This window comes from Panulirus ornatus, chromosome 4 (assembly GCF_036320965.1).
Source record: "Panulirus ornatus isolate Po-2019 chromosome 4, ASM3632096v1, whole genome shotgun sequence".
NCBI lineage: Eukaryota > Metazoa > Arthropoda > Malacostraca > Decapoda > Palinuridae > Panulirus > Panulirus ornatus.
This window is the reverse complement of record NC_092227.1, coordinates 67,690,348-67,711,915: the sequence shown is the minus strand read 5'-3', so window position 1 is coordinate 67,711,915 and position 21,568 is coordinate 67,690,348. Positions and strand designations below refer to the sequence as shown.

Sequence of the window (21,568 nt, the reverse complement as noted above, 5' to 3'; positions counted from 1 at the left end):
CCTACACCTCTCTTTTCTCTTTCACTAGAAAATTTTACTTCAACATCCCACCACTTACTACCCTTTCTCATCTTGCACATGCTAGTACTGCTCTTCTACATACTTTCCAATCCTCACTCACTCCCCTAACTTCATTTACTCTCACCTTTTGCCATTCAATGCTCAATTTCCCCTAGTATTTCTCTGCAGAAGTCTCTTTTCCAAGCTCACTTACTTCCACTACCCTCTTCTTGCCCATATCATTTCCTCTTTTCCAAAAACCTCAACAAATCTTCACCTTAGCCTTCACCAAGTAATGATCAGGTTTCCCACCAGCTGCCTCCTCAGCCTTTCCCTTGCTATCTATCTATATATCTCATGCCTGTTCTCTCTGAAAACTCCCATCAAGGGGGTGCCCATGGCAAAAGAGTCCACTTATCCCTATCCTTACACATCTCCCTCAAACACATGATTCCATGCATATCAGTTGGTATGTAATCCAATATTGCCTGCTGACCATCTTTCCTGCTCACTCACGTATACTTATGTCATCTCTACATCTATTCTTCCAACCAATCCATGTCCCTTCTCCATACCAGTTTACATTCATCTTACTTGAATAATATCCATCTGTTAACTCTGTTTCCTATCAAATAGGAAGGACCAAAAGCAAGCAGCAATGCAACTTTCGTGAGAATCAATTTTGCAGAATTGAAGTACCCAAACCCAATTCTGCAAGATGACATGGGCAAAGATACTGAATTCCTAGAGAAGGCTCAGTGCCATACTATCTTCAGGTACAATTTTGTTGATAATCTATTCACATTCATCAAAGCTATGTGAAATAAGTTTTAATGGGAAAAGTGGCAGAGAATGTGAATATCTTTTTTTCTGAGGTATAAACATGAATATAAAAAGACAAAAATGGCTATGTAAATGTATTTCAACAAATGTTCTATTGTGTTGCCACTGTGGTATATGAATATCTTTAAACAGCTACCGAACTTAAATTGTATGAAATTTTGATACTAGAATTTGATAGATTTTGAGATACTGACTATGTGAAATGAAATATGTATTCTTAAGATGTCTGATTTAAAAACTTTCAAATACTTACCATTCTTTTCTTCTGTTGTAGTTTCTTTATCTTCTTCAGCAGCATCAGAAACTGTTGGTATTATAATTGAAACATTACTTTGAGGTGATGTATACTGATATATGTATGAGTAAACTTGTAGGAAAAATAAACACAGAAGCTTCAACCTTCCAACTGTATTTCAAGCCCTCTTCAAGGTTACAGAATCAACATGAATAAAAGAATATATACAAAACCAGACTTCAAAACAGCTGAGGAAACAGGGAACAGCGATCTTAGAAGCATGGAAAGGTTGATTTTGCCTCATTCTAACAGATTTCATTAAGATATGTAATTTATACATTCCTTCATTTATGTTTATGGAAATGTTAAACTTTGATGAGAGAGGATTCAACATTAAGCCTTTCTATTAAGACACACAAACGTAAAAAAAATCTTACTACCCCTAATTCAGTGGATGTAAATAATCTATATGTTTGAATATTACCTTTGATTTCGAGGCAGTCTATACAGAATATTTATGCTGTTGAATCCTCTCACTTAAAAGTTTACCCTTTCTTTTTTCTTTTTCAAACTATTCGCCATTTCCCACGTTAGCAAGGTAGCGGTAAGAATAGAGGACTGGGCCTCTGAGGGAATATCCTCACCTGGCCCCCTTCTCTGTTCCTTCTTTTGGAAAATTAAAAAAAAAACAAGAGGGGAGGATTTCCAGCCCCCCGCTCCCCCCCCCCCCCCTTTTAGTCGCCTTCTACGACACGCAGGGAATACGTGGGAAGTATTCTTTCTCCCCTATCCCCAGGGAATAAAAGTTTACCCATTTGGCCGATATACGCCTTATTATAGACTTTACATTTAAGACAGTAGACATCTGATTTTCAATTAGATGATAGGCTGTTCTTTAACAAGCAATTTTGTATGGTGTTCTCATATTTGAAAACAATGTCAAGCTATTTCAAAATACTAGTAAGAGGAGATAATTTCATATGATAAAGTAGAACCAATATTCTTATAGTTGAATTTTTCTTCCTTTTGCTTTTTGCATGCATCTGTTAATCTTCTCAGGATATTCAAAAGATTTTTGCGGTACAAATACAATCAATTTCTTCATTTAAGAATTCAGGGTCACAAATTCTTAAGGACCTAAGAAGCATACCTGTAATAGTAGAAATTATGACAGAATCATGAGAGTTCAAAAAATGAAGAATAAATGCATCAACTAGGGTATGTTTCTTATAAACTTTGAACCTAAAACGCCTATTTGATCTTATCAAAGTGTCTAAAAAGGGTAATGGAAGAGAAAGTCAGTAATTCACTGCACTTTTTAGACACTTTGATAGTAAGATCACATAGGGGTTTTAGGTTCAAAGTTTATAGGAAACCTACCCAAGTTGATGTATTTATTCATCACTTCTTGAGCCATTACGTTCTAGTCAGAGTTTCTACTTTCACAGGTAAGTTTCTTAGGGTCTTAAGTATTTGTGACTCTGAATTCTTAAATGAATAAAGTGATCACATTTATGATATTGCACAAAAACTTAGTTATCCTGAGGTTATTGACAAATGTATACAAAATGCAACGAACACCTACTATTGTAATGAGAAGGAAGACAAATTCAACAAAAAGTATTATGATTCTACCCTATCATAGGGACTTCTCTTCTCCTGCTAATATTTTGAAATAACTTAATGTTAATTTCATTCTAAAATGAAAACACCATATGGAACTGACATCTAATGAAAAATCAGGTGTCTACTCTCTTTTGTGTAAAGTATGTAATAAGATCTATATTGTCCAAATGGGTATATCTTTAAAGGAGAGGATTCAACAGCATAAATATTCTGTAAAGAGAGCTTTGGAATCAAAGGCGATATTCAAACATATAGAAGATTATCCACATATATTGAATCAGGGGGAGTCAAAAAAATTTTACCCTTGTGTGTCACTTATAGAAAGGCTTGTTGATGAATCCTCTCTTATCAAAGGTAATTACACTATAAACATGAATGAAATCCCAGCTGATAAGAAGTAAAATTAAGAAAGCAGTAGCCAGGTAGAGGGATGACACACCTTTCCATTTTTCTCACATCAAATGGTCTTTGTTTCTTCAATTGTGGTAAAGTTTGATTTTGCTCATATTCTCTTTTTCTTGCAGACTCTGTAACCTTGAAAATGGCTTGAAATACTGGTAGAAAGCTTGAAGCTTCTGTGTTTATTTTTCCAGCGAGTTTACTCATATCAGTGCTTCACAAGTGTATGCAATCTACTATAAGTAATACAGATATGTAAAAGTACAAAGAAAATGAGCTTACGTACCTATGCATTAAATGTAATCTTTATGATGACAGCATTTATACACCTCTCTAATTTTGCCACCAGTCATGCATACTTTCAAGCATCTACCTGTCTGGTGCATGTTCTAAATCACTTTTAAATCTGTTTTACATGTCAATCATTCTGTTATTATGGCAAATGATCTAACATACTTTTTACTTGCTATTTCATCATTTTCTTCCAGATTGTGTTTGTCTTAAGTTTCAACAACCTGTTCTTTGTTTGCAGTGTAAAAACCAATTAGGATTTGAAATTATAGTCATACAAGTATTATTCTTAACATTCTTTTCTCTCCTCTATGGTCTGTTATGCAAGCATCAGATACATTTTCTATGCATATAAGTCAGGACCTTCCAACCCTAGTATTCCAAATGAGGAAGTTTTGATTTCCCACAAATTTGTGAGGATAATGAGGCTACATGGGAGGCATCATGGAAAGACGACTCATTTGTGGGAATATTCCGGCAATTACCAGATAATCCCATTTTTCCCTAAAAAATATATTACAAAATAATTGACTTAATCATATTAAATTATCTTGAATTGGTGGCACAGAATCTTTAAATGTTGCAAATCCTCACAAGAAGTGATATTTGGGCTGACTTAAACAGCATGCTGTGGATGTGAAAATCCACTAAGGACAAGTTCTGGTCCTGAATACTGAGAGCAAAGGGCATTAGTCAGCTTTTGATTCTTGACTGAGGAACTCACTGGCTATCATGAGATTTGTGTGCATTAACAATGAGTGCAGATAAAAAGGCAGCATACTGTCAGAGGTATCACCCAGTCTGAGAGCTTGATCAGATATTTAAAGGTATGTAATAATACCAGAGTAGAGGTTTATTATCAATGAAAACATAGCATAGCAGAACAGCTGCTCAAAGTTAGAGTCTACCATACAGTGTCTAACTTATGGCTGCCATGGTCCATAGCAAACTTTAAAACATTTTCATCCTGTCTAATGCTAAAATTTTTTATAAAGCATAAGGAAACTCTCACGTAGTAAGAAGGTTACACAAAGTAATTACCATACAGCAATACTCTCTTCAGAGAATTATCACCACATCAATTTACTTGACATAAATGATGATGATGGCTATAATAATCTAATATTACAATGAACTTTTAAATGAAAAATCCTCAACTGGCCCCTTCTCAGGGTGTAGCTTGGTTGCTGCCTCATAAGATATTCATGATTTCATTACGATCTGAACAATGTTAAGACACAAATAAATCTTTTGACTTAATTCATGCTTTACTATAAGTGTGAGGTGTCACATCTTCTTGAAGTTCTCATTTAGTCAACTTGAGTAAATTAATGCTCCTTTTTGAATCTGGCAAATATTTAGCACATTCTGGTCATGCAAGCTTCCATAGTTATTACAGCTTTAATTTTTAGATATTCTCATATTTTGCATGATAGTCATATTTCTCCTGCAGGATGGCTGAAACCTGTACTGGGAGATGACACCAAGGCTCACTCCAAATCCTATAAAATCCTTGGTTGGTCACTATAATAGCAGAAGCATAAGGAATATTTGAGTGCTAGTAGTAGCACGTATCAACCTTCTATCACTGATTAGTGCAGCCAGTAGCACAAAATCCTACTAGAGATGCTAAACTAGAAATGGCTGTTTATATTTCAGAACACTCATCTACCCTCTTGGCAGATCACCTAGGAAAGTTACTACCACAATTAGACAAAAAATGAACTTGCCTCCAAACTTGAAAATGCACACAACAAAATATGATCGGTTACAGAGAAATAAGATTGCTCCATGTTTTGCAAAACATCTTTAAAATGATAGAGGAGACCACCAGTATAACTTCATAGTAAATGAAAGTACTAATGAAGCAAAGGTCTCTTATTAAGCTCTTGTGTCCATTATCACAGAAAAACCAAAAGATTAACAGTAAACAAATTTCATCATCTAGTTCTACTACAAGAATGCATGGCAGACATGCTTTAAAGAACTGTGAGAAACTGCATGCAAGATGGTTGCTTGAAAATTGAAAACCAATTGGAATACATTAAGATGGAGCAAACTCAATGATAGGTCATAACCATTCCCAAGTGACTCCTGAAAAACGATAAACCAGCCATATATTTGTTTAGGTGCATCAACCATTCCTTGCACCTAGCAGCCATTGAATCTTCTGATGCCTTTCTTTGTCTGTTCCTGGTGCTACCTCACTAACATGGGAAACAGCAAAAGAATACTTCCCATGTATTCCCTACGTATTGTAGAAGGTGACTAAAAGGGGAGGGAGAGGGGGGGGGGGTTGGAAGTCCTCCCCTTCCATTTTTAATTTTCTAAGAGCAGGAACAGAGAAAGGGGCCAAGTGATGATAGTCCTTCTAGGGCTCAGTCCTCTGTTCTTAACGCGACCTCACTAATGCGGGAAATGGCAAATATGTAGAAAAAAATATCATTCATCTATCATACTTAATCACTGCATAATTACTTTGTATTTGTGGTTGCTAAGCCGCCAGTGATTATTCTTTGTGCTCTATTTTGTGTGGCTTGCAGTTTTGTTATATTCAATTTAGAGATAGTAGAAGACTAGGAATGTGAGGCACAGTTTAGAGTCGAGAGGAATGACTGTTTGTAAAGGATGCTGTGGGATTCTTTTTATTGTCTAAACCTGATGCCAGTTAGTATTCTGAGGGTATTTAGCTTTTGTATTGGTGTTATTGATGTGGGAGTGAATGTCATGTATGTCAGATGTAAGGCCTAAAACTGTTGGAGTTTTGTTTGGTGGGAGTGCTTGTATATGCAAAGTGACAGGAGGGTGTGAGCTGGATTCATGGGTTAAAAGATTGACTGAAGACTTCTGTGGAGATGCAGACATTCTGTTCTTGGTGAGCCAATATTCCAACTGTGAAACATAGTGTTGCATCTTTGCTGATGCTCTTTTGGTATCAGGGTGCTGCGATGTGACTGCAAGGTCATCACCAAATGAAAGGACCTTCGTGAAGTGGTCTGCTGGAGGTAATGGGAGGCTATGAAGGAAGATAATGAAGAAGATTAGATTAGGAGCTGCTACTTTAGGAACACTAGGGTAGAATTTGAAAGCTTTAGAGGTGAAGACACTGTGAGTGACTCCAGCAGCAAGAAAGACATGTAGAGATGGAGTGAAGAAGGCTTTTGGGTATCAGGGCATACAAAAAGCACTCATGAAGGTAAGATAGGTGCAATGGATAGAATGAGTTGGATTGATTTGGAAAATATAGGGCAATGTGTTGTCAATGAGCAGAACCAAGGCAAACAAAGTAGAGAAGATAAACCAATGGTCTTTGTGGCTTGGTTGTGGATAGTGGGTTTGGGTTTTAGTGTATCATAATGACTGACAGACAGAAAATGCATGTGTGCAAATGGGGACATTGTCTTTCTTATCCCACTGCTACCCAGTTAAGGTGGGAAAGGAAATCAAAAACAAAATATACAATACTTCTGAACACTTACATGCAAGCCCCTTCCATACTTTCTCAAATAATGTTATGGTAAACTTTTTGAGAAAAACATACCTCCTTTTCATTTTCCTTGAGGATGTGAGTAGTTTTATTTGAGTGCCTAAGGCATAAATCACCTGAAGTATGATGCTCTAATGACGATATCCCAAATTCTAAATTTGGTGGGCTATCTGGAGTCAACTTCTTATGAAGTGTCCAGTCTGAGGACTCATGTTTCTGGAAGATAAAAAAGAAATTTATATCTAATTGAAAATGTTACTCTATCAAGCAAATTTCATTTTATGAGACATGAAAATTCAAACTAAAATATATAGATTTTACCATCTTTTAATAAAAGTACAAAATATCAGGGATAATCTCTACATCACATCTTAACATTTTCCATTTCAATATATATTTTCCTAGTGACCAACAATACTTTGCCATAAAACTGATCTATGATTCCAAAGGATGAAGAGAATGGCATGAGTTTTTGTTCATGAACACTCTTGCCATAGAATTAAGTTTCATCGGCATTCCCAAGGAGAGTGAATTCTTCAGGAAAATATGAAAATGGTAACTGGCCCTCTTTTACAACATTATTTCAATATCTGGCATTATAATTTCCTACGGTTTGATGCCAGCAAAATGGTATCAACTGTCTCAAGTATAACAAATTCTTGCACCTTAAACTCATAGTGATGGACAAACTGGAAAAACATACAAAAGAAAAGAGGGGAAGACTGGACTTAAGGGGTACTAAGTAGGTCCAGATTGCCAATTCATGAGCACTTTTCGAAAACATCTTACGTCATCATTATGATGCACATTATCATTTATGAATCATAATACATAACACCCACTTGCATGACATACTTTTTATCATAACATCCATAACTTACCCAAAAATTATAGGGCCAGATTCAAAAGAACTATAAAGGCAGCCTTAGGTGCACTGTCAACTCATCAAAAACCCAATACAGCCAACAACTCCAACCAAATCAACTATTGCATGTTCTATCAATGACATACACAACCCTGGAACCACACTCTCCTAAGAAATCAAGGTCCAATTAACAGTCAGACCCTGCTGTGGTCACAACCCACTCTACAACCAGTACTAGCAAAAGCTTCCACTGCATCAAAGCCCACTATGTTTGCAATGTCATTCTAGCCCCAACAACGCAGCTCCCGAGATTAACTGGTAAATGTTATCAGATACCTGAGGTCCATTGGCTTCCAAATAATAATGCTGATCCTACTAAAAACAACAACAATCAGTCCTATGAGGACAACAAGAACAACTGATCATAAAATAATCTGGGTATCTTTAAAAAAAAATCACTATATTTCTTATTGAACACGAGACTGTCATAAAGGAAATCCCTTACCTGTATTTCTTTTTTACATATTAATTCTGTCTCTTTAGCTTTCTGGCAGTAATAATGATCTGAATAAAAAGGATCCACTAGTGGAGCTGGAAGACATTTCTGTGAGTGGGAAGGGTCCTCAGATAATACAGGTTCTTCTAGCTTGGAAGGTTCCTCATATTGTAATGGTTCATTTTTCAATGCAGAGGAGACTTTTGGATTTTCCATCTGCACTAGAAACTGTTCCTGAAATTGTAAAGCAATCTTTAAACTCTTAAAAAAAATTTTTTTGCTGAAAATGTTTTACTGGATAAGATCCATAAAGTTCCATTTCTAAACAATACTTGTACACAAACACAGTTAATGAAACAATGGCTGTAGTTAACCTTTCAGTACAGGAATTAGACCCAAAGCAGATGTATGCCAATTACATCCAAGGGAAAACTCCTACATTAGCAAAATTGTAGACCATGTAATCAGACACTAGTGTAGACCTATATAAACACTAGTAATCCAGAATACATTTCATACTGTATGAACAATCAACCAACTCAAGTACATCCTTTTCTTACCATACCTGTTCAAGTCACTTTTGTATTTGAAATGTCCTGGAAAAAAAACAAACTCAATCAATTATACAGAATGGATATTATTCATCTCTCATATATCTGTGGAGACATTATCTATAACTATGCAGAAAGCAATCTATCAGAAGGGAACTAAATTATTTATTGCATCATAAACTGATAATCTATTCAACAATTTAATAAAAAAGGCCCAATTTTGGAGCATTATATCCCGGTAGTCATAATGTAGGTTTTGAAGATTAACACCTTTTCTCTCCATGGAAGTGCTCCACATACATGAAATACTCCTCAAGAAATATAAGGCCAGGATCATTCCTATACTTATAAAACTGAAGACAAAGCTCTCTTTTATTCAACCTTTTTGTCAATCCTCAGATCTTCAAAGTCTTTATTTGACTAACAGGTTCACTCTTAACCAATCAATTACCCCCAATAGGTTGTCACCATCAACCAACCTGCTCCCACTCAACCAAAGCTGACAATTCACGGATGGCAGTGCCAACCCAAGTTGGTAACAAAAGAAACACAGAATAGATTTTTCAAAAGAGGAGGGGAGTGCTGGGCAGGTCAAGAAAAACAAGAAAAACTGAATCCAAGAAAGCTCCTTTGTGAGTTTTTTCAATCTTTAAACCTGAATTTTTCTCTTCTACATACCTCTGTATGAAAGCTGAGGGGAGTGATGGGCAGGTCAAGAAAAGCAAGAAAAATCTATTCCAAGAAACCTCCTCATTGAGAATTCTTTTAGATTTTCAAAACCTACATTTCTCTCCATTGCATACCTCTGCATGAAAGCATACCAACATAAAGGCAGAGGGTTAGAGAAAAGCTTTTAAATCAGACAAAGAACAATAAATCCAGCACCTTTACTGCTGAATCAGAGATGCACTGAAATCCAAATCTCTGGGAGGAATCTCCAGTGCCACAGTTTAATCCACATCCCAACTAGGATACTGTCTTACAAAGAAGGAAGAAGATGCCCCTTTCTTGCCTTCCCCTAACATAAGCTTTCTGAGGAAGGATTAGGCAAAAGCTACCTTCCTTACATCACATATTCTTGTATAAATCCCAGGCTGAGCCAGCATGACTAATTTCTTGATTCACTTAGAGGTATCTCAGCAAAAGGGGATTCAAGGTTACAAGGTGCATAAAAAAATGATTCCCTACATAATCTCCAATGAAATCCTAGAGATCTCTAAGGGATTTAACTGTGAAAGGAAGACAAACTCTTGATGAAAAATTTCCAAGAGTGGCTGATAATGGGAATATTCATAAATGTAATGATTTCAGTCTTAGGCAAAAAACTGGGGTCTGGGTTTATATTGATCTATAAAAGCTCATGCACTGAAGTTAACCACTTATGGAGACTCTTTTGCTGTGATCATGCCTTGAAGGAGTTCCCAGAGGGAATGGGCATCAGAGACATAGATAGACTGATAGATAGATGGCTAGATAAATAGACTTCATCATCAAAAACATGAAGATTCTGTGTCTGGACATAACATGAAAATCAGTAACTAACCCTAAGAAACCTAAGGCTGTAAGGAATTGTCACAAGATGACACCTGAAAGCTAAATTGCAAGAAAAAACATACAGTAAAAATTCTGACATGACTGAAAGCTCCACTTAAGCTAATGGAGAAAAGCAATGAGTCTCCCCAAAAGAAAGATGGAGAAATCTGTCCCAGGTAGGGCTTGTCAAGTCAATACCATAATCCTAAGAAACACAGTTCTTCAAGGGCATTCCTTTTAGAGGCAATAGTGTTACTAGTAATGCAATTATCAAGAAATCAGTAGATAACTCTAAACAAAAGATTTCCATAACTTCCAAGCAGTAGAAACTTCAAAAAAAGGCCTGAAGTGATCTCCAGACCAAGGTACTATCTTTTGAGTAAAAGGGTAAAAGTAATCTTTTTTGTAGTAGTTAAAATAATGCTATGGGCAAATGAATATCCAAATCAAGGCCATCTAATTAATTCTATATAGTTTTTTCATGAATGATTGCCATTTCTCACATTAGCAAGGTAGCAACAGGAAACAGACAAAAAAATGCACATCCGCTTACATACACATATATACATATATGCACAAACATGTAAACAGTATACATAGTATACATACACATATATACACATGTGCATATTCATACATGCTCACTGTCATCTATTCCCAATGCCAACCTCCCAAAAAAGGAAACAGCACAAATGCATCAAAGAAAAGAAAAAAAAATAATGACATACATTCTCTTCTCCTCCCCCACATCAATCACTGTCCCCTACATAACTGAGGAAGAACTAGGAAACAGGTGAATAAAGGCCACATCCATTCACATCCACTCATTAGTCATCATATGTTATGTACCAAAATAGCAGCTCCCTATCCACACCTCGGCCCCACAGACCTTTCCATGGTTTACCCCAGATGTTTTACATGCCCTGGTTCAGTCCATTGCCAGTACATTAACCCCAGTATACCACATTGTTCCAATCAACTATCCCTTCCAAGCATTTCACCCTCCTGCATGTTCAGGCCCAGATTGCTAGAAATTTTTTTCATTCCATCCTTCCGTCTCCATTCTGGTCTTTCACTATCCTTGTTCTCTCCACTTCTGACAAGTATATCCTCTTTGTCAACCTTTCCTCACTCATTCTCTTCATGTGTCCAAACCATTTCAACACACCTGTTCTCTCAACCATACTCATTTTATTAACACACATCTCTCTCACCCTTTCATTACTTAATCGATCGAACTACCTCATATCACATACTGTCCTCAAACATTTCATTTCCAACACATCCACCTTCCTTCACACAAGCCTATCTATAGTCTATGCCTCACAAACGTATAATACTGCTGGAACTACTGTTTCTTCAAATGTTCCCATTTCTGCCCTCCCGAATTAATACTCTTTTTCCTCACATTCTTCAGTGCTCTCAAAACCTATGCCCCCTCCCCCACCCTAAGACTCATTTCCACTTCCATGGTTCCATTTGCTGTTGTGTCCACTCCCAGATATCTTAAACACTTTACTTCCAGTTTTTTCCATTCAAACTTACATCCCAACTAACTTGTCCCTCAACCCTGTTAAACCCGATAACCTTGCTTTTATTTGCATTCACTCTTAACTTTCTCCTTTCACACACTCTTCTTAACTCAGTCATTAACTTCTGCAGTTTCTCACTCAAATCAACCACCAGTGTAGTGTAATCAGCAAACAACGACTGACACTTCCTAGGCCATCTCATCCCCACAGACTACATACTTGCCTCTCTCTCCAAAAATCTTGCATTTACCTCTCTTAAACGAATTAAACAATCATAGTGACATCACACACCCCTGCTGCAGAGAAATCTTCACTTGGAACCATTCACTCTCCTCTCTTTCTACTTGCACACATGCTTTACACCCTTGATAAAACTTCTCTGCTTCAAGCACCTCACCTCCCACACCATATGCTCTTAATGTCTTCCACTAAGCATCTCCATCAGCCCTGTCATATGCCTTCCTCAGATCCAAAAATGCAACATACAAATCCATCTGTTTTTCTTGATTGTCAACTTTTTTCGAGGCCATTTGTGTCCGGTCTAAAATACTTTCCATTATCTAATAACAGACTACTACTTCAAGATTACTTTCCCTAGCAACATTAAGTAGGTAATAGGCTACCAATGACCAGGAAGGCTATACTACCTGCCTGGGTATAGGGAGGGTTAGTGACAGCTGCATGGTAAGCCAGCACTTCGGTGGTTGTCAAGTTGCTCTCCTCTGACTAGATAGCTGTCTTTTCTTTCTGCCTCACCCACACGTGGTCTACTGGCATTCTGTCCACAGACATAGAATCTCTCTTTGTCACACATAACACTTGACAAAACTAAACTCATACAGCTCATTCTTCATAACTTTATATTTTCCTGTGGTAAGCGCTATGTGCTAACCCTGGCTTTTAGCAAAAAGGTAGGAGCAGTAGACAGAAGTAGTAGGAAGAAACATTTAGGTTGGAGCATAGGCTAGATGTGGTCAGGGGGAATGCTAGGTACGAGCCTCAGCAAACACTACTCTAGACTTGCCCTCTGCCAGTGGCCTGTGAATTGTGAGGCACTAAAGGATAAGAAGTAGCACTGGAGTTCACTAGTTATGGAGACTCTATTGCTATGGCCACTCCCTGGAGGGAGTTTCAGAAAGGAACAGACATCAGAGATACAGAAATATAGGTACACAAAAGTATGTGTCTAATTTTCATTTTCCATTCTGTGACTTTCTTCTACAGATGTATTCGAATCCTTAAAGTTACCTGAATTACTTTGGGTATCTCTTCCAATTTTGTCTCTTGGACAGGAAATTCTTTAGTGCAGGAAGAAGTCCTTCTATCCATGGTTCTACCACAATCTCTAGTCCAGTTCCATCATCAGCCCAGTTTCAGTCATAAAATCTGTTTCCACCATGAGCTTGTAACTTTTGATAAGTTAGACAGGTGGCCTGAGGTATTATTGGGCAGATCTTCCTTGTGCAAATGTCACCAAACCTTAAGAGCAGTATCAGGAGGACCACCATCACCTGTTGTCATGCCCACCAGCGCCAGACATTTGGAAGCCCTTTTCAATTTCACTTGAGCATTTCAGCTCACATGTAAGGTCATTTGCTTCAGACTGCTTGAATGAATCCTTTGTTATTGCCTTTGAGTTCCCATTCTGAGAAGCATACAGCGGCAGAATGTTCCACAAGCTTCAGTCTCCATTCTGTCCTTGGGATGACTCCAGCTGACTATATATGTTTTTCATGCCTGATCACTGTTTCCCACGTTAGTGAGGTAGTGCCAGGAAACAGATCAAGAAAGACATGTCCACCATACACACACACACACACACATATTATCTATTTTATGTATCTATACTATTTTGCTTTGTCGCTGTCTCCTGCGTTAGCGAGGTAGCGCAAGGAAACAGATGAAAGAATGGCCCAACGCAACCACATACACATGTATATACATACCCATCCACACACGCAAATATACATACCTATATGTCTCAACGTATACTTATATATACACACACACAGACATATACATATATACACATGTACATAATTCATACTGTCTGCCTTTATTCATTCCCATTGCCACCTCACCACACATGGAATAACAACCCCCTCCCCCCGCATGTGCGCGAAGTAGCGTTAAGAAAAGACAACAAAGGCCACATTCGTTCACACTCAGTCTCTAGCTGTCATGTAATAATGCACCGAAACTACACCTCCCACAGAACTTTCCATGGTTTACCCCAGACGCTTCACATGCCCTGGTTCAATCCACTGACAGCACGTCAACCCCGGTATACCACATCATTCCAATTCACTCTATTCCTTGCACACCTTTCACCCTCCTGCATGTTCAGGCCCCGATCTCTCAAAATCTTTTTCACTCCATCTTTTCACCTACAATTTGGTCTCCCACTTCTCCTCGTTCCCTCCACCTCTGACACATATATCCTCTTGGTCAATCTTTCCTCACTCATTCTCTCCATGTGACCAAACCATTTCAAAACACCCTCTTCTGCTCTCTCAACCACACTCTTTATATTTCCACACAACTCTCTTACCCTTACATTACTTGCTCGATCAAACCACCTCACACCACATATTGTCCTCAAACATCTCATTTCCAACACATCCACCCTCCTCCGGGTGTGTGATGTCTCCATGGTTGTTTAATTTGTTTATGGATGGGGTTGTTAGGGAGGTGAATGCAAGAGTTTTGGAAAGAGGGGCAAGTATGCAGTCTGTTGTGGATGAGAGAGCTTGGGAAGTGAGTCAGTTGTTGTTCGCTGATGATACAGCGCTGGTGGCTGATTCATGTGAGAAACTGCAGAAGCTAGTGACTGAGTTAGGTAAAGTGTGTGAAAGAAGAAAGCTGAGAGTAAATGTCAATAAGAGCAAGGTTATTAGGTACAGTAGGGTTGAGAGTCAAGTCAATTGGGAGGTAAGTTTGAATGGAGAAAAACTGGAGGAAGTAAAGTGTTTTAGATATCTGGGAGTGGATTTGGCAGTGGATGAAACCATGGAAGCTGAAGTGAATCATAGGGTGGGGGAGGGGGTGAAAATTCTGGGAGCCTTGAAGAATGTTTGGAAGTCGAAAACATTATCTCAGAAAGCAAAAATGGGTATGTTTGAAGGAATAATGGTTCCAATAATGTTGTATGGTTGCGAGGCGTGGGCTATGGATAGAGTTGTGTGGAGGAGGGTGGATGTGTTGGAAATGAGATGTTTGAGGACAATATGTGGTGTGAGGTGGGTTTTTTTTTTTCTACTTTTACTGGAACTGTAAAGCTAATCACAAAGGCCTGGAAGTTGAGGGCAATCAGAATTACTGTCCATTTCGTAGTTGATCGTTTCATCTTGGATTTCTGATGTTGCAGGTGAGACATTTGGGGTACTTAAAGTTGAAGCCACAGGATTTACAGATGTACCTGTAGGCTTACTCCTGTGAGACACATTCTTCTTCGCTATCTTCTTAAACATTTCATTCAAGTGAAGTTGCTTCATGTGTCTAGATTTTTCCATGTAATTTTTCATGCATCAAATGAAAATTCATTACCTCTTGTTTCGTAACAAAGGTATGTTGCTCTAGCCCTCTGATTAATTCACTCATAAACTCAATTAACTTTTCAGTGGAAAGTCTTTCAGCTACATCTGTTTCATCTTCATCACTTCCTGTGTTTTTATCAGCAATCAGAACAGTGTCTATAACTTCAAGGGTCTGTAAGATAATACACAACTGGTGTTTCGTTGTCGACATTCATTCATTTGCTTAGATTTTCTTCATTAAGATTACTTGGCATATCCTTTGCAACAGTTTCTGTAACACTTTTAGCATACTTAAGCAACTCATGAACAACTTCTTTTCCTTTGATATGTCAAATCCTGCGAAATCATTGACTGACACTCATATGTCTTAGAAGCCATAGCTAGGGTTAAATCTAAGCAATAAAAGCTAAGAATCTCAGAATTGTGGGATCATCACCAACACGTGCAGTGCAAAGAATGTAAATAAGCACGCCCTACACACAACGCCATTGGTGGCCGCCTAGTAAACTAGTCTGGTGCCTGCAGTAATTTCAAGTTCCCTCATGTAATTTTGTTCAGACTAAAGGAAGTACCGAACCATCAGAACATGGACACCTCTGAAGGCCAACAAAGGAGGAGGATCAAAATAGAGAGAGATTCGGTTCAACAAAAAATGTCATAAAGTTGTAGTTGGAAGGATAGTGACATGAGGGGGAAGCCAGTATTTCCACACCAGAAAGATGGGGGTCAGAAGGAGCTAACCCCAATTTCCCAAAAAAATATCCTACAGAATCTCAAATGCTCTTGGAGAGACCTCACTGGAAAGCAAAAATCTGGTTAATATGAAGATCAATAACTACATCTTGTAATATCCTTTATGGACTCAAGACCCTTTCTTGAACTAAACCATATTCTTCATTCAAGGCCATACAATTTGTGTTTCTGTAGATAGCTCATCATAATTTGCACTCACCTTAGTCCCATTTCAAGGTCTTCCTTGAAACACTGTAGAGTTCTGAATCATAGTTTTTTCTATAAATACTTCATAATACATTCTCAATATTCATACGGAAATGAAATTAAAATGATAAATTTTCAAAATTCACATGGAAATACATTAAAAATGAATATGAAAAAATGTTTATGATGCTGTATAAATTCTTCAACTTGAACAATACAATTTACACAACACTTAAAGTACACATTACCTGCTTTTCGGGTTTTTCAGCTCCTTGAGGACAAACAATTCTTTCCTTTGACTCCAGATCAAAATCTGAAGAATCCCAGGGTTCAGATTTCACTGATATTTGCTCTTCAAGTACTGATGTTATGTTAGCCAAAGCAGAGTGACGTATGTCTGATGAGTCTTCTGGAGATGATAATCCTTTGATGACATCAGTATAAGAACTACATTCTTGTTCCTGAAATTACATAATTCATCTAAAAACCTAATGGCTTTGCCAAAATTACATCAAAATTATTTCAATGATCATAATCTATCTATCTATATCTCTATGCATGTTCCACTCTGGAACTTCCTCAAGGAGGGGGTGGCCAAAGTAATAATCTCCATGACTCGAGAACTCTTGTGCCGCTTCTTAGCCTCTAGTGCCTCATCCTTAACAAGCCACTTGCAGAGGGCATGTCTAGCACAGTGTATGCTGAGGCTCATACCTAATGTTCCTACTGACTACTTATTCCTAATGCTCATGCCTAATGTTCCTACCTACTACTTCTACCTAATGTTTCTACCTAATACTCCTACCTACTACTTCTATCGATTACTCCCACCATATTGCCAAAAGGCAGGGCTAGCACATAGCACTCCCACAGGAAAATCTAGAGTTACAACAAATGAACAGTGTGAGATAAAAGTTGTCAAGTGTTATGTGTGACAAGGAGAGACTGTATGTTTGTAAACAAAATGCCAGTAGTCCATGTGTGGGTTAGGCAGAAAGAAAAGAGAGTTCCGTGTGCAACTTGACAAACAATGAAAAGCTGGCTCACTATGCAGCTATCACTAACCTTCTCAATACCCAGGTGGATATTGCAAGGTACTATACCTCTCTGGTTATTGGCTGCCTACTAACTACTATCTACAAAGACATTTGGCTTCAATTGTTTGATTCATTCTTCATCATCTGTAGTGTGCAGGTATTCCTACAGCATTCATACTTATTCTCTTAAACCAATAATGTACTTGATGGTAGGGCAATTATATTACAAAGAAATTTGTAGGCTTTATGATGTGTAATATGCAGTCAGAGCAAAACTTTTATCTTTGTGGTCATAACATTGTCCCCTTATTCTAGTTTTAGAATACGTACTGTCTCTGAGGATAGGGGAGAAAGAATACTTCCCACGTATTCCCTGTGTGTCGTAGAAGATGACTAAAAGGGGAGGGAGCGGGGGGCTGGAAATCCTCCCCTCTCCTTTTTTTTTTTTTTTAATTTTCCAAAAGAAGGAACAGAGAAGGGGGCCAGGTGAGGATATTCCCTCAAAGGCCCAGTCCTCTGTTCTTAACGCTACCTCACTAATGCGGGAAATGGCGAATAGTTTGAAAGAAAGAAACTGTCTCTTAAAAAACTCTTAAGACCATATGGTCAAGGTACAAAGAAACATTATCATAACAAAAGCAGTAATAGTAATGATGATGATGATGATAACAACAATGATAGTAATAATAACAATGGCAACAATAATAATTACAATACTAATAATATATGGGAGCAGGGGGCTAGAAATCCCCCTCTCTCATTTTTAGTTTTCCAAAAGAAGGAACAGAGGAGGGGGCCAAGTGAGGATATTCCCTTAAAGGCTCAGTCCTCTGTTCTTAACGCTACCTCGCTAATACGGGAAAATGGCGAATAGTATGAAAAAAAAAGAAAAAAAACTAATAATATATATCATCCTTTATTTGTATGTAGCATTTATGGATCTGGAGAAGGCATATGAGAGGGTTGATAGAGATGCTTTGTGGAAGGTATTAAGAGTATATGGTGTGGGAGGTAAGCTGCTAGAAGCAGTGAAAAGTTTTTACCAAGGATGTAAGGCATGTGTACAAGTAGGAAGAGAGGAAAGTGACTGGTTCCCAGTGAATGTTGGTTTGTGCATGATGTCTCCATGTCTATTTAATTTGTTTATGGATGGGGTGGTTAGGGAGGTGAATGCAAGAGTTTTGGAAAGGGGCAAGTATGCAGTCTGTTCTGGAAGAGAGGGCTTGGGAAGAGAGTCAGTTGTTGTTCTCTGATGATACAGCACTGGTGGCTGATTCGAGTGAGAAACTGCAGAAGTTGGTGACTGACTTTCATAAAGTGTGTGAAAGAAGAAAGCTGAAAGTAAATGAGAATAAAAGCAAGGTTATAGGTTCAATAGGATTGAGGGACAAGTTAATTAGGAGGTAAGTTTGAATGGAGAGAAACTGGAGGAAGTGAAGTGTCTTAAATATCTGGGAGTGGATTTATCAGAGGAGGAACCACGGAGGAAGTGAGTCACAGGGTGAGGGAGGAGGCGAAAGTTCTGGGAGCGCTGAAGAATGTGTGGAAGGTGAGAAGGTTATCTCAGAGAGCAAAAATGTATATGTTTGAAGGAATAGCGGTTCCAACAATGTTATATGGTTGCAAGGCATGAGCTATAGATAGGGTTGAGTGGAGGAGGGTGAATGTGTTGGAAATGAGATGTTTGAGGACACTATGTGGTGTGAGGTGGTTTGATCGAGTGAGTAATGAAAGGGTAAAAGAGATGTGTGGTAATAAAAAGAGTGTGGTTGAGAGAGCAGAAGAGGGTGTGTTAAAATGGTTTGGTCACATGGAGAGAATGAGAGAGGAAAAACTGACAAAGAGGACATATACATATATGTGTCAGAGGTAGAGAGAACGAGAAGAAGTAGGAGACCAAATTGGAGGTGGAAGGATGGAGTGAAAAAGATTTTGAGCAATTGGGGCCTGAACATACAGGAGGGTGAAAGGCATGCAAGGAATAGAGTGAATTGGAACAGTGTGGTATACCAGGGTGGACATGCTGTCAATGGACTGAATCAGGGCATGTGAAGTGTCTGGGGTAAACCATGGAAAGTTTTGTGGGGCCTGGATGTGGAAAGGGAGCTGTAGTTTTGGTGCATTGCACATGACAGCTAGAGACTGAGTGTGAACAAATGTGGGCTCTGTTGTCTTTTCCTAGGGCTACCTCGCACGCATGCGGGAGGAGGGGGTTGTCATTTCATGTGTGGCGGGGTGGCGACAGGAATAAATAAAGGCAGCAAGTATGAATTATGTACATGTGTATATATGTATATGTCTGTGTATGTATATATATATATATATATATATATATTTTTTTTTTTTTTTTTTTTTTTTTTTTTTTTACTTTGTCGCTGTCTCCCGCGTTTGCGAGGTAGCGCAAGGAAACAGACAAAAGAAATGGCCCAACCCACCCCCATACACATGTATATACATACGTCCACACACGCAAATATACATACCTACACAGCTTTCCATGGTTTACCCCAGACGCTTCACATGCCCTGATTCAATCCACTGACAGCACGTCAACCCCGGTATACCACATCGATCCAATTCACTCTATTCCTTGCCCTCCTTTCACCCTCCTGCATGTTCAGGCCCCGATCACACAAAATCTTTTTCACTCCATCTTTCCACCTCCAATTTGGTCTCCCTCTTCTCCTTGCTCCCTCCACCTCCGACACATATATCCTCTTGGTCAATCTTTCCTCACTCATCCTCTCCATGTGCCAAACCACTTCAAAACACCCTCTTCTGCTCTCTCAACCACGCTCTTTTTATTTCCACACATCTCTCTTACCCTTACGTTACTCACTCAATCAAACCACCTCACACCACACATTGTCCTCAAACATCTCATTTCCAGCACATCCATCCTCCTGCGCACAACTCTATCCATAGCCCACGCCTCGCAACCATACAACATTGTTGGAACCACTATTCCTTCAAACATACCCATTTTTGCTTTCTGAGATAATGTTCTCGACTTCCACACATTCTTCAAAGCCCCCAGAATTTTCGCCCCCTCCCCCACCCTATGATCCACTTCCGCTTCCATGGTTCCATCCGCTGCCAGGTCCACTCCCAGATATCTAAAACACTTCACTTCCTCCAGTTTTTCTCCATTCAAACTCACCTCCCAATTGACTTGACCCTCAACCCTACTGTACCTAATAACCTTGCTCTTATTCACATTTACTCTTAACTTTCTTCTTCCACACACTTTACCAAACTCCGTCACCAGCTTCTGCAGTTTCTCACATGAATCAGCCACCAGCGCTGTATCATCAGCGAACAACAACTGACTCACTTCCCAAGCTCTCTCATCCCCAACAGACTTCATACTTGCCCCTCTTTCCAAAACTCTTGCATTTACCTCCCTAACAACCCCATCCATAAACAAATTAAACAACCATGGAGACATCACACACCCCTGCCGCAAACCTACATTCACTGAGAACCAATCACTTTCCTCTCTTCCTACACGTACATATATATATATGTATACGTTGAAATGTATAGGTATGTATATGTGCGTATGTGGACGTGTATGTATATACATGTGTATGTGGCTGGGTTGGGCCATTCTTTCATCTGTTTTCTTGCGCTACCTCACTAACGCAGGAGACAGTGACAAAGTATAATAAATATATAATAAAAAATATATATACATACACACACACATACATATACATATATACACATGTACATATTCATACTTGCTCGTCATCATCCATTCCCGGCATCATCCCACCCCATAGGAAACAACGTCACCATCCCATTGAACAGCGAGGTAGCACCAGAAACCAGAAGAAAGAATGGCCACATCTGCTCACACTCATTCTCTTGCAGTTATACCTAATTTCCTTTCCTGCATTAGCAAGCTGACATCATTTGTATGCATCCAATTTCTAGCCATCTAGTATAATAAACCAACATGTTAAAACCAGAGCCTAGGAGGCATAATCCATTCACACACTAAAGGGAGAGATGTAAGAGGAAACACTGGATAGCAAATATTTGGATATGTTATGAGAAACTGTTAAGGAGCAAGAGCAGAAGGTAATATAACTAGAGAGTTAAATAATTCCAAAGACAATGATGAGGTCATGAGATAAGAGAGGAACTTGGATGAATATATTCACTGATTTTATTTTATTTATTTATTTTGCTT

The 21,568-nt window shown here is 38.5% G+C and overlaps 1 protein-coding gene across 6 annotated transcripts in view; it reads right to left on the bottom strand.

Annotated features, from left to right (window-relative positions):
- LOC139766996 (uncharacterized) overlaps positions 1-21,568 on the bottom strand; it is a 43,791-nt gene that overhangs the window by 6,421 nt on the left and 15,802 nt on the right. For 5 of the 6 annotated variants that reach the window (XM_071696027.1, XM_071696023.1, XM_071696026.1 and 2 more), the window contains exons 3-6: positions 16,582-16,794; positions 8,252-8,476; positions 6,936-7,097; positions 1,097-1,147 (exon numbers count right to left, since the gene is read on the bottom strand). In XM_071696027.1, coding sequence (XP_071552128.1) covers positions 1,097-1,147; positions 6,936-7,097; positions 8,252-8,476; positions 16,582-16,794 — 651 coding nt within the window. The remainder of the gene's footprint in view (positions 1-1,096; positions 1,148-6,935; positions 7,098-8,251; positions 8,477-16,581; positions 16,795-21,568) is intronic. The other variant, XM_071696024.1, reaches the window with a different exon arrangement.